At 37.2% G+C, this 14,130-nt stretch overlaps 1 protein-coding gene across 2 annotated transcripts in view; it reads right to left on the bottom strand.

The window, feature by feature from the left end:
- USP24 (ubiquitin specific peptidase 24) overlaps positions 1 to 14,130 on the bottom strand; it is a 66,428-nt gene that overhangs the window by 40,372 nt on the left and 11,926 nt on the right. For both annotated transcript variants that reach the window (XM_075097540.1, XM_075097541.1), the window contains exons 2-14: positions 12,175 to 12,340; positions 11,131 to 11,198; positions 9,659 to 9,802; positions 9,086 to 9,208; positions 8,176 to 8,211; positions 7,533 to 7,598; positions 5,908 to 5,973; positions 4,919 to 4,993; positions 3,992 to 4,150; positions 2,564 to 2,678; positions 1,935 to 2,038; positions 658 to 765; positions 45 to 140 (exon numbers count right to left, since the gene is read on the bottom strand). In XM_075097540.1, coding sequence (XP_074953641.1) covers positions 45 to 140; positions 658 to 765; positions 1,935 to 2,038; positions 2,564 to 2,678; positions 3,992 to 4,150; positions 4,919 to 4,993; positions 5,908 to 5,973; positions 7,533 to 7,598; positions 8,176 to 8,211; positions 9,086 to 9,208; positions 9,659 to 9,802; positions 11,131 to 11,198; positions 12,175 to 12,340 — 1,326 coding nt within the window. The remainder of the gene's footprint in view (positions 1 to 44; positions 141 to 657; positions 766 to 1,934; positions 2,039 to 2,563; positions 2,679 to 3,991; positions 4,151 to 4,918; positions 4,994 to 5,907; positions 5,974 to 7,532; positions 7,599 to 8,175; positions 8,212 to 9,085; positions 9,209 to 9,658; positions 9,803 to 11,130; positions 11,199 to 12,174; positions 12,341 to 14,130) is intronic.

Here is a 14,130-nt window from a genome sequence, read left to right as displayed (position 1 = left end):
CCCAAACCAAACAAAAAGAAAGATTTTATTTCACATTCACATGCCTTTCCAGTGGTTGTCTCCACCCGTGCTTCTCGACCAATGCGCCCTATCAGGCTCAACAGCTTCTGTCGCACTCTGTCGCTCTCTGTCTCCCAGCTCTGTGCGGCAAAGAAATAACATTCACTATTAGAGCAGCAAGCACTGTCAGTCTGTTAAGTCTCAAGTGTACACAAAAATACAATTTACAATTGTTTCACTGCAGCAAAATGAAAATACAAACAAGTATGTTTCCACCATGCATATTACCTTATTTTTACTTATTTTTACCTTATTTTTACTGGGAGTTACAGTACTAATTTGCCCAACTCTTTTTCAAATATAAATTAGAAGATATTAAATATAATAATAAAATCTCAGTTTTTAAGTACCTTAGCCTTGCCTATATAATGTACTTAAAAGCTAAGTACGTTAGCAGTAGCAGATCAGGCTTTTGGAAGCTTTTTAGGAAAAAAAACCATCCCAGTCTTAAAAGTATTATTTTATAGCCAGTTTTATATTTATGTTTTTATATAGAAAATACAAATGTATTTAAGGCATTTGCCTTTTGGTAGGCTGGATGCACAAGTATCTCATCAATTCTCTTCCCAACGAACATAAACTAATGTGAAATCTTACCTTTTGGATTAGGACAAATAAATGATTGAGCTGATCAGAGCTAAACTTCACAGCAGCTGCAGCAATAATGGTATGTATGTTTTCAATCACAGTGGAGGATTGTCCTGACTGAAAAGAGGAAGGAGAACACATGAAGGTAGGTCTTTATCCCAAATGAGACAGAGAAAAATCTTCATGAAAGTGTCATCCCACTATTCATACTAATGAGAAAGAATAATGGTTTTTGACATGTTAGGAAGACAAGGAAAGAATAACTGTCTCTGCTCCTATTTCACTGGCAGAGAGGTCTTTGGAAGTAATTCCAAAGCAGGAAAGAACAAGTTAGCCTGCCTTTATTACAGCAGCTTCAAGATGCTGCAATGGCACATACCACTGTTAGGTGTGGTGCTGCAATACAGACATCCCTGTTTTTGTTGCATTGTTGTGTTTGTGTGCAGAGTGCTCCATCCCTGACACTCTAAGGCTTTACTCAAAAGTGAGCAATACAGAATCCTCACCCACACTGATGGGAGCGCCATGGTAACAACCACCAGAAGGGGAGAGGAAGCATTGTGTTTTATTAAAGAATAAAAGCGAGCGAGCTAGAATCATCCTTCAGCTCTACTAAGCATGCAAGACTTGCTACCATGCCTGCACATACTGCAGATCTGACAGCATCCAATGAGTTTGGTCTAAAATGTCAACATTTGGACAGAGAAGAAATTTTCCTGCAGAAGATTCTGGTCAGAATTTCCACGTCATTTGCATTAAGCAGTCAAACCACCTTTCCTACACAGTGATAAGTTGAATATACATAAAGTGAATGTGAAAAGATGACTTGTCAATTATATGTACGTACAGGGAGTTAAATGGGAGTTCATCCAGTCTGAGCCCACTCTCTTTAAAGTCACACTGTGAGGTGTATTCAAATTTATACCTCCAGCCGCAAAAATTAATATCCTTAGGCACGGTCTTTGGTCTAGACAAACACCTGTTTCAGGCTGGCAACCTCTTATTCCAAGTCAAATATTTTTGCATCCCCTAAAAACTTGTTGCAAAGAACTGAACTTCATCATTAGACTGAATAGCTGTGTTACAAGAAATTACCAGAACACTTGATGTTAAATGGTAAAGGAAGAAGTAGAAGAAAGCCTTTGCATTAATTGCACTGTTAAAATCTCAACACCTCCACTTTTGCAATAAAGAGATGCCTGTATTATAAACTACAAAATCCTACCACTAGAATGTCTGCTTTTGTAAGACTGTCTAAAAGTACCTTCTTAGGCTTGATTGCTTACCTGAATTCTCCAAATTTTAGTGAGCTCATCTAAAGATAATTTACTGCCCAGCAGTTCAATAATTCCCTTTATACGATCACAGTATTGTGCTTGGTCTATATTACCTATGAAATAAAGAAAGGCAACTAAATATCTTTAGAACATTATTAGATACATTAAATGCATAAGAATAAAGAAGTTCTTTCAAAAGGGAGAACAAAGTTACCTTCATTTGAAAATTCTTTTTTTACCGTTACAGAAAAAACTATCAGCTAAAAGAAAAAGGACGCTTCCATTTTTATTTCGTTTTACTTCATACATCTGAGAGCAGTTCACACTTACAGGGCCTTACCACTTGGAAAAAAACTCCAAAACCTCGCTTCTCTCTTTTCTAGGGGCTAACAATACACAAAGACAAACTGAGAGTAAAAACCCCAGGTACAGTGAGACTTCTGCGCAGACCTCAAACAGAGGTCTAGATGATAGTAGCAGAATTTGCAGGGTTTTCCTTACTCTATTTTGAAGACAACAAAAAACCTCAAACTCCTTTGTTAACAGCGTTCCATTAAAACTCATTGAAAGGGACAGATGAAATTTTTAAAGTTAAGACATTCAAAGCACATGCCAAAACTCTTTGTGAAAGTACTTACCTTCTAGAGCAATCGACAGGACAGAATTTTCTACTAGCCAATTTAGTAATCTGTCTGTATCTATTGCATTCTTCACTGACTTGGATACAGTGCTGTCTTCTATCAATTTTGTTACCTAGAAATTGCAAAATGTGCATTATACATGTACACAATGAAATCTATTCAAAAGGCTTACTGTGAAGCTTAAGTGTGAATCCTGAAATATTTTGAGCACAGGAAGTGTTTGGGGTTTTGTTTGTTTGTTCTGGGGGGTGAGGTTGTTAGTTTGTTCGGGGGGGGGGGGTTTGTTTGTTTGTTCATTTGTGTTTTTAATAAGCTGTTTAAAGGCAAGTTCCTAACCAGAAACACCTCCTTGCCATCAGTCTCTGATGCAGTAGATTCTTATTCCCAGTGTGACACAGAAAAGCTGGCCTGTGCTGACAGGTATATTTCTACAGATATACTAGAAGTAGGTTATCTCAGGCTTCTGCTTGTTACGCTCAAATCACCGTCCTATTTTTTATCCAATACTGAACCAATACAGGCTCCTCACTCTAGGGAGAAAGAGTACATTTCTGCTAAAGGCTTCAAAAGCAGCACTTTTGTAACTTCACCAAGGATACATGGCATTTATGATTAAGAACTAAACAGCAATGAGGTTCAACATCTCAATTTTCTCATAAATAAAGAAGCAAAAAAGCACAAAAGAGGGACTCTAAAACACCTTACAATGCATACTAAAAAAATTATTTTGGGGGGGACATCTAAATTGTACAAGTTCTGGAAGAGATGACTGAACAACCCTATACTTGAATCACAACCCCATGAAAAAATAAACTGTTTTCTTCTACTTATATCTAAGACTCTAGCAAAGAGAGCCTTGGTCCATAAACTCCAGCTCCTAGGTGCTACTAGTGTCCGTAAAAAAAAACCAAACCAAAAAACAATTACATAGTGTAGCGATCTGATATAACTGGACTGAAACACTAACCTAGGATTAAGTCCCATTTGTTTTTTTTTTTCCACCCCCCTTCTCTCAACGAGAGGAGGAGAGAAAAGGGATACCCCATAAGATGCTCTGAATTATCAGGGTTACCTCAGAGTATATGAATCTTATGAATCTATTATCTCAGAGTGCTATTCAATGAATAGCACAGACCACTGCTTATAAATCAACCTGAAATTGCAGTTCTTAGAAAAGGTTCAAACTATGTCTCGTCGTTTTCTAATTGGGAGGCCATGGTACTTGCAGTGGCTACTAATGTTACAAACAACTCTTGTCATATTAACTTGTTTTGGTATTTATTAGTAACTAAGCTTTTGCTAAGGCACCATAATTTGTCAGGAAGTATCGCACCACCTCTTTAAGGTTGTGGTTTCAACGACTTACTAACAACCCATCCCACCTACACACATGCACATGTACACACACACAAAAAGCCAACCTACTTCTTTCAGGGAATTCATTTTTGCACTGAAGTGAGGAGATTTTAACATGCGCAACAGAATGTCCAGCCGTAAGTCATCTACTGCAGTTACCAAATCAGGTTGGAAGCGCATACACAGCAGTTTGATACCAGACAAGAGCTCAGGGATACTGACTAGCCTCTGTTTAAAACAAACAAACAAAAAACCAAAACCAAAAAACAACAACAAAAAAAGAGGACAAATAGAAGCATTACTATTTTTGCTATTCTGTTTCGTACTTCAATGATTCACAAAGAGTAGGTTTAGTGACCCAATACAGACTGTTTAATCTATGAAACACAGTACCATGTATATCTGAAAATTTTATTTGTACACCAGAAATTCTAAGACAACAAAACCTTTGGTTAAAGTGGACTCTCCTGCTACAGATTTGGTACACTACATTGCTCCTCTGTAGTTGGACAACCTATGCATACTTTCCAGCTTACAATTAACAATTTAAGTCTAAGTCAACACTCAAAAATTTAATAGAACTGAATTCCAAATTCAGGGTAATACAGGAAGTAGTCACAAGTCACACAGCCATTTTATCAACAATTACCAAACTCTCAGAAGCAAACAGCTAATGCAACAGTCATACGCACACAAGTTATAAGAAATTAACAGACAGCAGTCAGCATTCCATACACTTCAGAAGGGGACCAACAAAACCATATTTGATAGCAACAGCAGCAAAATATTTTAAAAAGGGTCATAACATCAGATATCTCCTGAAAAGGGTATTGAATGGAATTGGGTAAATGTACTTTGTTCTACGTCATTTAGTCAGAATTCAGAAAAGGCTGTATTTTTGCCAGTGAAAATAAAGCTATTGTTCTAGTCTGCATTGCCAGCATTTCCAATACACAAAGGAAGTTCTTCCTAAATATTTAATATATAAAACATTACCTTGTCTTTCAAGTCCTTCTCTTCTACATTCTGTACGTATTTAATCATTTTATGAATGATTGGATCCAGCATGGGCTAAACAGTGTGAGAAAAGGCATGACAATCATTTTATGTTTCCTGAAATCAGTTCTATTACTCAGATCTGGCTGCAGCAAAGTGAAATATGTAGCTGAAAGCTCACGATTATCTTAGACATAAAGCAACACCTACAACATACATAAAACTATCCTGCTAGATACATCCAGAAAAAGAAGCAATTGGAGTAATAAGCCATTTCAGACCACTGTAATATAGGTGCATATGCCTCTCTGACTCCCAGTGGCTTCTAAACTACCTCCTCTTCAAATACAGACTTTCAGTCACTTACTAAATTGACAGTTTTTGTTAGTGAGTGTAGGTGTGAAGCCTGTGGTATATTTGCATGTACAAATATATCATGTGTTTTTTTTTTTCCTGTACCACATTTTTTTCCAGTATAAACTCTCATACCCACATGCTTGATCTCAGGCAGAAAGTTAAATTTCAGACAAAATCCATCCATCAGACTAGATTCTTCTCCCACATGCTTTACACTGACGAAGCTTACTAAAGGTAAAGGCAGTGGCAAGTTTCTCACTGTTGCAGATGTATATAAGGGACTACAGATCACTGTGCTTAGAAAATTAATCTGAGCATTGTCTGAGCCCCCTTATCCATCATCCTCAGGATGCTCAAAATTATTCTTGTACTTTATGCAAAGTGAGTTTTGAAGGCTTTTCAAATTAGTCCCTAGTTTCACACCAACACAGCTGTAAACTAATTTTCAATCTCTGGTTTTTCAAATTCCTGCATTAAAAAGAACAGGTTCCCATGCAGTTGTCTTTCTGATACCGTACTGCCTAAGATCTACCTTAACCATGAGAGCTCCGCCTAAATTTGAGCAAACTACTACAATCACGTATCAAGGCTTTACTATTTGCTGAAAAGAACTCATGACAAAGGTATTTTACCTGTACTACAGAAGAGTTAAGATATTCTGCACAAACTCCAAATGGCTGAACTAATGCAGAGATTGCCTGAAAGAAATACAGCAAGTATTTAGGTGCACACGCAAGAGATCTTTTCAGAGCTAGTGATCTATACCTTAAAAGGAAAATAATACTTATTCACCTTCATTTATCTCACACGATTATCTCCAGTCATTTGCTACAAATTGATTTTGGTGTGCAACTCCTTTACAACAACACACGGTTCAGCAAAGAGATTTACTCTACAGCATACAGTATGTGTTATATATTTTTAGCTGAAATAAAAACTGCCTTCCCAGTTTTTACTACATTTGGTACTCTCATCATTCTGTTCAGTTTTCTCTGTCTAATCCTGTTTCAGGCACAGAAGTAAACAGACAGAAAGGGACACATCATATTTTGGTTGCTCTCTACAGAAATGAGAGGTGAGAATGCAAGACTTAAGGTTAAAGCCATATAGGAAATTTCTTCCCCAAATCATTAAGTGGGAGAAAGCTTTTGTAAGCCTGTCATATACATGTCAAGATCTCTTTAACGCATTGTTTTATTTTTACTTACTTTATACACAAACTAGACACCTATACTACCCAAACCCTATTTGAGATTTTATATATTCAAAATATTCTATGATTTTCAAGTCGTATCTATCATCAAGAAAGTAAACTTATAAAGACATTTGTTTGCCAATAAATAATATCAAAATTGGTTTCTTCTCACATTGGATCAAGAATTGTGAAACTGAGTGTGCACCACTGTAATCAAAGGCCTAAACTATGCTGAACCAGACTTCCTTCCTAAGCAGGCAGTTATTAGTCATTAAACAAAGTCGAAGTTTCTATTGCAGTGTCAGAATTTAAATCGAGTTTCCTTATTCTTCTGTCATGCTCATATATAAGCCTATCTCTCTATAAAGTAGCAAATATCAATATCCCAAGAAAAGAAGTTGAATTCTCTCCAAATGACATTTCACTGAAAGCAGACTGATTTTATACTGAGGGACAAGATTCTAAATGGCATGTTTTTTTTCCCTTAGCCTCCTCGTTCTTCAAAGCTTGAAAGATTATGAAGTCTCCTGAATATAGGTTAGGAAGCTAAAACTAAAGAAGTTAGGCTTTGTCACCAAACAGTTTAGAACTGTTAAGCCAGGCAGCTTTTAGACACAACTCTTTAGAAGATGCTTAGGATTAGGCAGTGTCTGTCTTCCTAAGGATTTTTTTTTCCTTAAACAATGATTTCTAAAATAAATGATGGAAGTCAATTCACTTGCAGCTCAATGCAGCTACCACTGAAGTAAACAGAAAGCTAGGAACACACTTGTGAATTTACAGTGAAACTAGGCTTATTGATGTCTAACTAGAAGGCTAAATGTTAGCCAGAAAGGTACACTAATCTTTCCTCTTTTCTGTGATGTCTCAAAAGCTCTTCATTCAGGATTTTTATGTACAACCTCACTTGACCTCCAATCTGACAGCACTTCCCCAAGGCTCTGTGGGAATGCTGCTCTGGTACCAAACCAAAGGTAAGAGCACTGCCAAAAGGGGGGCTACTGGTTCTACACAAAGTGCATAACGGAAAGGGAGAAGCCTCGTGATGAAAGATGAACTTACCCCAAGTTCAATATCTTCTGAATTGAGTTTGGACTGAATTGCTGAAAATCCACCCAACTCTGCAAACTGAAATAAAATAATCAGTATTATGTTAGTGAACTACAGTATTTTATCTTTTAAATAAGCTGTTATAGAAAATACTCCAATGAGAATTCCTGGGATGCCAACAAGTATCCCTTACCATGGAACATCACGTTCAACATAAGCTTTATGTTTTCATGGGAATTCAGGGACACACTGGGGAATGCAGTTATACTTGGTACCAGTTTAAACATCAAGCTAGAAACCCTGTGTTATAGGGAAGAAAGCTAGACCACATACAGCAACAGCTGACTGGCCTAGCACGTTTGACTGGGAAACAGCACTGCAGCTTAAGCTGAGCTCTCAACTTCCTCTACTCATAGCTACCATGTCAAGGTAAAGGTGCTCAAGGGAGAAGGCAGCAACTCACCAAGTTTTATTTACCAAGACCCCTTCCCTATACAGAGGCAGCATGAAAATCTTGAATTTTTTTTTTTTGTGATTGTCACAAAAGTGAGGAGTACAAAAGCAAATTGGGGGGAGAAGGGGAGAAAAAATTATCTCTGAAGCCCAATAAATTCAAGTAACAAATAACAGTTCTGCTTAGTTAATGTTTACCTACCCTGTTTACCAGATCCACCAGCCACCCATGAGGTTCCTTGAACAATTAAAACATTAACAAATTAGTAGCTGCAACAATCAATACTAAACATCTATCTTCTGAAGCAGCAATTTGGAGAGACACATTCAGCCAATTAACCCACACCCCAAACGCATGCACTATTGTATCACAGAAAACAGCAATGTGTTTGTAACAGCTCCTTTACTAAGCATGTAGCTGGAGCTCTGGGAGGTTCTCATTAGCATCATCCCTTTTTTGGACTCCGCTTGACATCACTGACCATGTGCTGTGGCAACAGTACGCACTGTGGCTGCTGACTCACAAGCAACTATATTTATAGCACATTAGCAGCATGGAACATTACTAAAGAACCTTTCCCAAAGCAGCAGACAGAATTTTCTTTCTACGGCTACAAACTTGTTTCCTGAAGGAGAGGTCAACACCACCAAGGCTCCTTTTTTAGACCCATCCATCTGGAACAACTGTGACAAGACAGTGCAAACCTCAAGAACTGGCTCCTTGCCAGGGTGTCTGGCTTGAAGATATCCTATCCTTGGCCATCAGAAAAGCATGACTTCCCTGCTAGAACTGTACACTTTGAGTTATCCTGGTCATTTCACACTCAACAGCCAAACAGCTGTCGGTCCTTAGATACAATTAATCTACCTGTCTGATTGTCGTGATACTTTAGACATGAAAATACACCAATTTCTAAATCCAGCCTCTAATAGAGAGCTGGGACAATTTGAGAGGACAAATTCATTTCTACAGGCCAACACAACTGAAGATCTATTTGCTGTAATTCTTGGTGACACATTTCTTGTGTTACAAATACCTACTAATCAAACAATCTTTTCTAAAACAAACACATCTACTCTAAAAATAGGTTTTAGGGCACAGCCTTGCTCACCTTCTGAAAAGTGGATACAGGCGACACAGCATGCATGTTCCCCTCCCCGAAGACTTCTGCCCAGTTTCTCTGGCATACCTTCATTCGATTCTTGAAATGATACTCATTATCGGGGTTAAATGCCTTGAAAGAAAAGCCCATGGCAATGAACAGCATGGCTTATGCCGGTCTCAAAACTTATTTTCGTAATGCCCGATTTTTTCGGTTGAGCATTCTCCTGATTGACAGTTAAAGATATAGCAAAAAATAAAGTTTAACAGAATACCCCTGCTTCTGCCTCTCAGTTCTCACTGCATAAAGGGGGAGATGAACTCAAAGTACCAGTTTTAAAAAATAAACAGTAAAGTGACAGCAGATGTGATTTTTTTTTTTGAGAGCACTAGTTTTTGAAAGTTTTGAACAGCACTCACCCCTTATGAATTGCACACTGGATGTTAAAAATCTGCAGCAAGCAGCGCCTGCAGATTGTAAGACAATATGCTACGACTTAAATATAGTTAGGAAAAACAGTAGAGCATAAATACGAAATGCCAAATATCCAAATATTAAAAACTGCATCAGAGAGTCAAATACCATCGTTAGTACACCAAGCAGGCCCACAGGGATAGGGTCTTGTTTTACTCTCTCTGCAACCAGGTCCACTAGCAGCATAAGCATGTTGTATATTCCTTCATGGATTTCAGTTCCCCATTTGTGAACAGCACTGGATGTCAACAGCTTAAAAAAAAACAAAGTTAATTACATTTGTAATTTCGTTGAAGAACACCTTAAAACCACAGCTTATGATGAAAAATAAAGTGTAGCAAAGCAAACTGTCCATTTCCACACACTAGTAAAGACTAACCTTTGCAAAAAACTACACAAATAATTTTTTTTGCAGATTAAAGACACAACTATTAAATCTTCAAGTAGGTGTGCCACAAAGCTGTAATAATTATTTACCAATTCACGCTTCTTGAGCAGTTTCTATTAGAAAACAAAGAACATGTACCATGAAGAGAGGTATTTCATGCTGCTTTCCCACCTACTGAACCATGTGCTTTAAATCTGATCTAATGTGATTGTTTATGAAGGACATCAAGCTTCCATCTGCAAATTTCTGCTAGCTGTGTCTGAACATAAGCAGTTAAAAAGCTTAACACTTCAAATATAATTACTTTTTGTACCATTTTAAGAAACAAAAGAGTTTCTTGCAACATTTTCAGCAAATTGTAATGTAGCACCTTCTGAACCTAGATTTCTACAGAATCTTCTTCTGGAGGAGCAATCTACACTGTTTATTTAATATGCAAAAAATACCAAGTGATTTAAAAGCATTGTATGTAAAGTGATTACTTTAATAGCCAAATGGAAAAAAAATCCCCTTAAATTTCTATCTTCTTCAAACATACTTATATTCTCTGTATTTTAAGATTAGAATGGAGCTTAAAACTCTTTAAAAGGTGTATATACGTATTTATATATATGGTCTAAAAACTGGGCAAGAAATTTCAGCAACATCCAAAATGGATACAATAGTGGAAGTAAATTGTTCTGGGGAGCTCTGTAGAGAAAATTCACATTAACCCAGAGAACAACAGCTGGAAAGGTACATTCGGCATTAAGCACTGAGAGGAAAGGCAAATTCTAAACAGATCATGCAAAGAGGTAACAAAGAACTTCGCGATCCTCCAATGAAGAAGCAGAAAGAATAGAGTTAAAGGAAATTTGATTCTGAACTTGCCATTGATGGCTGTATCCAAGGGTCTTTAAATCTGACTTTAGGCTCCACTAATTACTGTAGAGCTTTTCATTTAAGAAAAAAAAAAAGGGGGGAGGCAGGGGGAAGAAAAGCTATGTGCCAGAATTGGCCAGAATTGCAGAACAGACTTTGTACGATTTTAATCTAGGTCTATGTATGATTTTTATGTAGGAAAATAACCTAAGATTTTAATCTAAGAACATACTCACTAGTTACCATAGTTTCTGAAGTCTGGATTACAAGATACTACTTCCACCACAAACAATGGAAAGAAACATTAAATTGGTCTACTGTACCTACTTACCTTTTTAAATGCTTCAGGCATGCATCTGTCCATAAATCTCTTGCAATTCTCATCAGAATCAGAAAGACCTTAAAGAGAGTGTTTTTTTAAAAGTATTAAAAAAAAAAAAACAACAACAAAAAAGCCAAACCAAAAACTTAAGATTACCTCAGAGACCTCATTGCAAATTTTTGGGAACACCAGCCAAAACCAGTGGTAATAAATGCACTGAATGTTCATAACTAGCATGTTTTTTCAGCCACAAAAAAAGTGTGAGTCAAGAGAACTTACCTTTTAGAAACATGAAGTTTCCCAGTGTTCCATCTTTTACAACTTCTTCAAGCATTATTAGCACCGTATTTCTCCCTTCAAAGTTTATAACTTAGACTAACTTCAGATTATTTCTGATGCCTCCACCCAAACTCAAATCTAAGTACACCCTTTTAACAGAGATTAGAAACAAAGAAGCAAACCAGAACCACCCAGCAACTTCCATTCTGACAGATTATAACCTTTTAGTTTGCCATCAGGCATGATAAAAAAAACTACCTTGCACTCTTATTATAAACCAATTGTTGGGCATAATGCCTTGGTAACACCCTTAACCCCAGGCAAAGTACTGAATACAGAAAAGTCAAATTCAGGTCAAATTCAGTATAAGCATTTCACAAGGGAAAAACAACCAGTTATACAAGCCGTGGTATAGCATGGATTTAGATGACAGCTTGTTTTTACAAAGGGAAAACAACCAGCACAATGAAAAAAAGAGTAATTCAGCTCTGAAAAACAGTAATTCCTACAATCATTAGAACATAAAGAAACATGTGCTCCACTTTTTTAAAAAGCTTAAGTAAACAAATTACTTTAGAGGAAAAACAAGAGACTGACATTCTTTCTACAGCATTGGGTAGAACAGTTCACTGTTAACCACTGACAGAGATGCGACCATTCTGCAGGGTGCTAAGTAAACAACTGCAAGATTATTGCAAAAGACATAACAGCCCACCACAATGCTATGAAATCCTTTGAACAGATAATCTTTGTATGTGTAGAAAGAGAACTTACCTAGTCTTGCCAGGTAGGTGGATGCAATTAGGCACTTGCCTAGAGACTCTTCCCGCTTATAGGGTATGGACCAGTGATCTGTTAAAACTCTGCTCTCCAGTTCATACAAGTTAGTTGTTGGAAACTCAATACCTTCGCCAGAGCAATTCCCATTTTCATCATTTTTCTGTGAATAAAAAGAAAGTTCAGGTGAAAAAAATTTTCCTCTCTCTTTCCTAGACACTTCAAAAGATTTAGGTAGTTCAAGCAAAACTCCTTTTCTCTCTCTCCCCTAGACACTTTAAAGCACTTAGTAGATTCAGAAAAAATGGCTGTGCTTATAATAACCGTGTCAAATTCTGAACAACCCTGAGGCCGCTTGTTTTTCAAAGTAGAATTTAATATTTCCATTTGAAGGGATTACATACCTTTAAGTATTTCTTGTAGGTGATAACTACTATGTTTACATAACTAACTGCTAACTAATCGCCTATATAAGTAGCAAATCTTGTTCTTTAGCATATCAGATCTTAGAGCCAAGTGATAAGTATTTCCAGTCCCTGTGAGACTGTAGAGTACAATCCCTGATCTTCATAGATCTTCATATTAATTCTCTGTTCAACAACTGCTGTAGAATATGGAATATTTTAAGGGAGACCAATTCCATCACCGTCTCATCCCACCACATTAAGAAACATAAAAAAAGACTAATCCAGTACATTAGGATTATTATTTTTTTACTAGCTACTTATCCAAAGAAAAATTTACATCTCAAATATAGTTGTCTAACAAGGAAACTACAATTGTCCTTCTCCTGAAGTCAAAAGGAATTACTGGAAAACGCTGTGGAAGGCAAACAGGGAAAAAGCAAGCAGAGGTCTACAGCTCAGCTTTACAGGTTGCCTTGCTAGTGCCACTAAACGGCAACTACTTCTGCATACAGGCAGAACAAACAATTAGCCCCAAGTTCTTTCTGAAGGGCCATATGAGGTAACAGCCTCAGTAGCACCAAATGAAAGAGCAGACAAGTTATCAATTTATTTTCTTTATTTTTTTAACCTCACATAGACGCCTGATACCCAATGTGTCAAAGAGTTCACATGGACTAACTTTCCTTGCCTTCACAAGAACAGACAACTCAAGCAGGAGAAAGGACGGAATGTATGGATCAGGCCTGGCAGAAACCAGGAGCAACTGTCAGAGACAGAAGAAAACACAAGTGCAGTGATGGTAACAAGATCCCCCTGAGAGAGATGCCAGGGACATGTTGGGAAGAAGGACAAGCAGGAAACACGTTCAAGAGCAAAAAAAAAAAACCCAGTGTCAGGAAAGCAAACAGAACAAATAGAAAGGAATAAACCAAGAGAAAGAACTGGACTCAGGAGGACATTGTATACAAAGAACTAAATCAGTGTATGCAGACAAGTGTATTTTCCAACTCTCTCCCTACAGTTGCTATTTGCAGGATTAGATCTGTTTATTAAAAGGTAAATGTGTCATACTCATTTTCACAATTGTTCAAAAACATTAAGCCAAAGAAAGAGCAATTGTATAGAGCTTACTCTTTAAAGTTCACTAGCACAGATGACGACAGCAGACAGTGGCTGGACTTACTAACAGGTTTTGGAGAGCAGCAGTAAAGTTTATAGGAATGGAACACAAAATAGTACTCAGAAAAAAACAACATGTCAGTGTTCAGGAAGTAAGACGCCACCTTCCCCGAAACCTCTACTGAACATTTAGGCCTAAGTGTCATTCTGGGAAGTTGTACTGTAATAGGCCTGAATATCAGCTTCTGAAACTGTAGCCATCTGATCCAGCACTGTGTGTGGAAGTCTAAAGTAAATCACATCTAGCAAATCATGCCCTGTTTAAAAACTTCACGTTTTGGAGGAGAGATGTTTAAACGTCTAAATGAAAAGACACTGAAAGGATTTAAAAGCAAAAGTTTTCTAGGAAATATCCTGTCTTATTGAT

The sequence above is a fragment of the Phalacrocorax aristotelis genome, chromosome 6, assembly GCF_949628215.1.
Source record: "Phalacrocorax aristotelis chromosome 6, bGulAri2.1, whole genome shotgun sequence".
In the NCBI taxonomy this organism is placed as follows: domain Eukaryota; kingdom Metazoa; phylum Chordata; class Aves; order Suliformes; family Phalacrocoracidae; genus Phalacrocorax; species Phalacrocorax aristotelis.
This window is presented reverse-complemented; position numbering and strand designations above follow the sequence as displayed.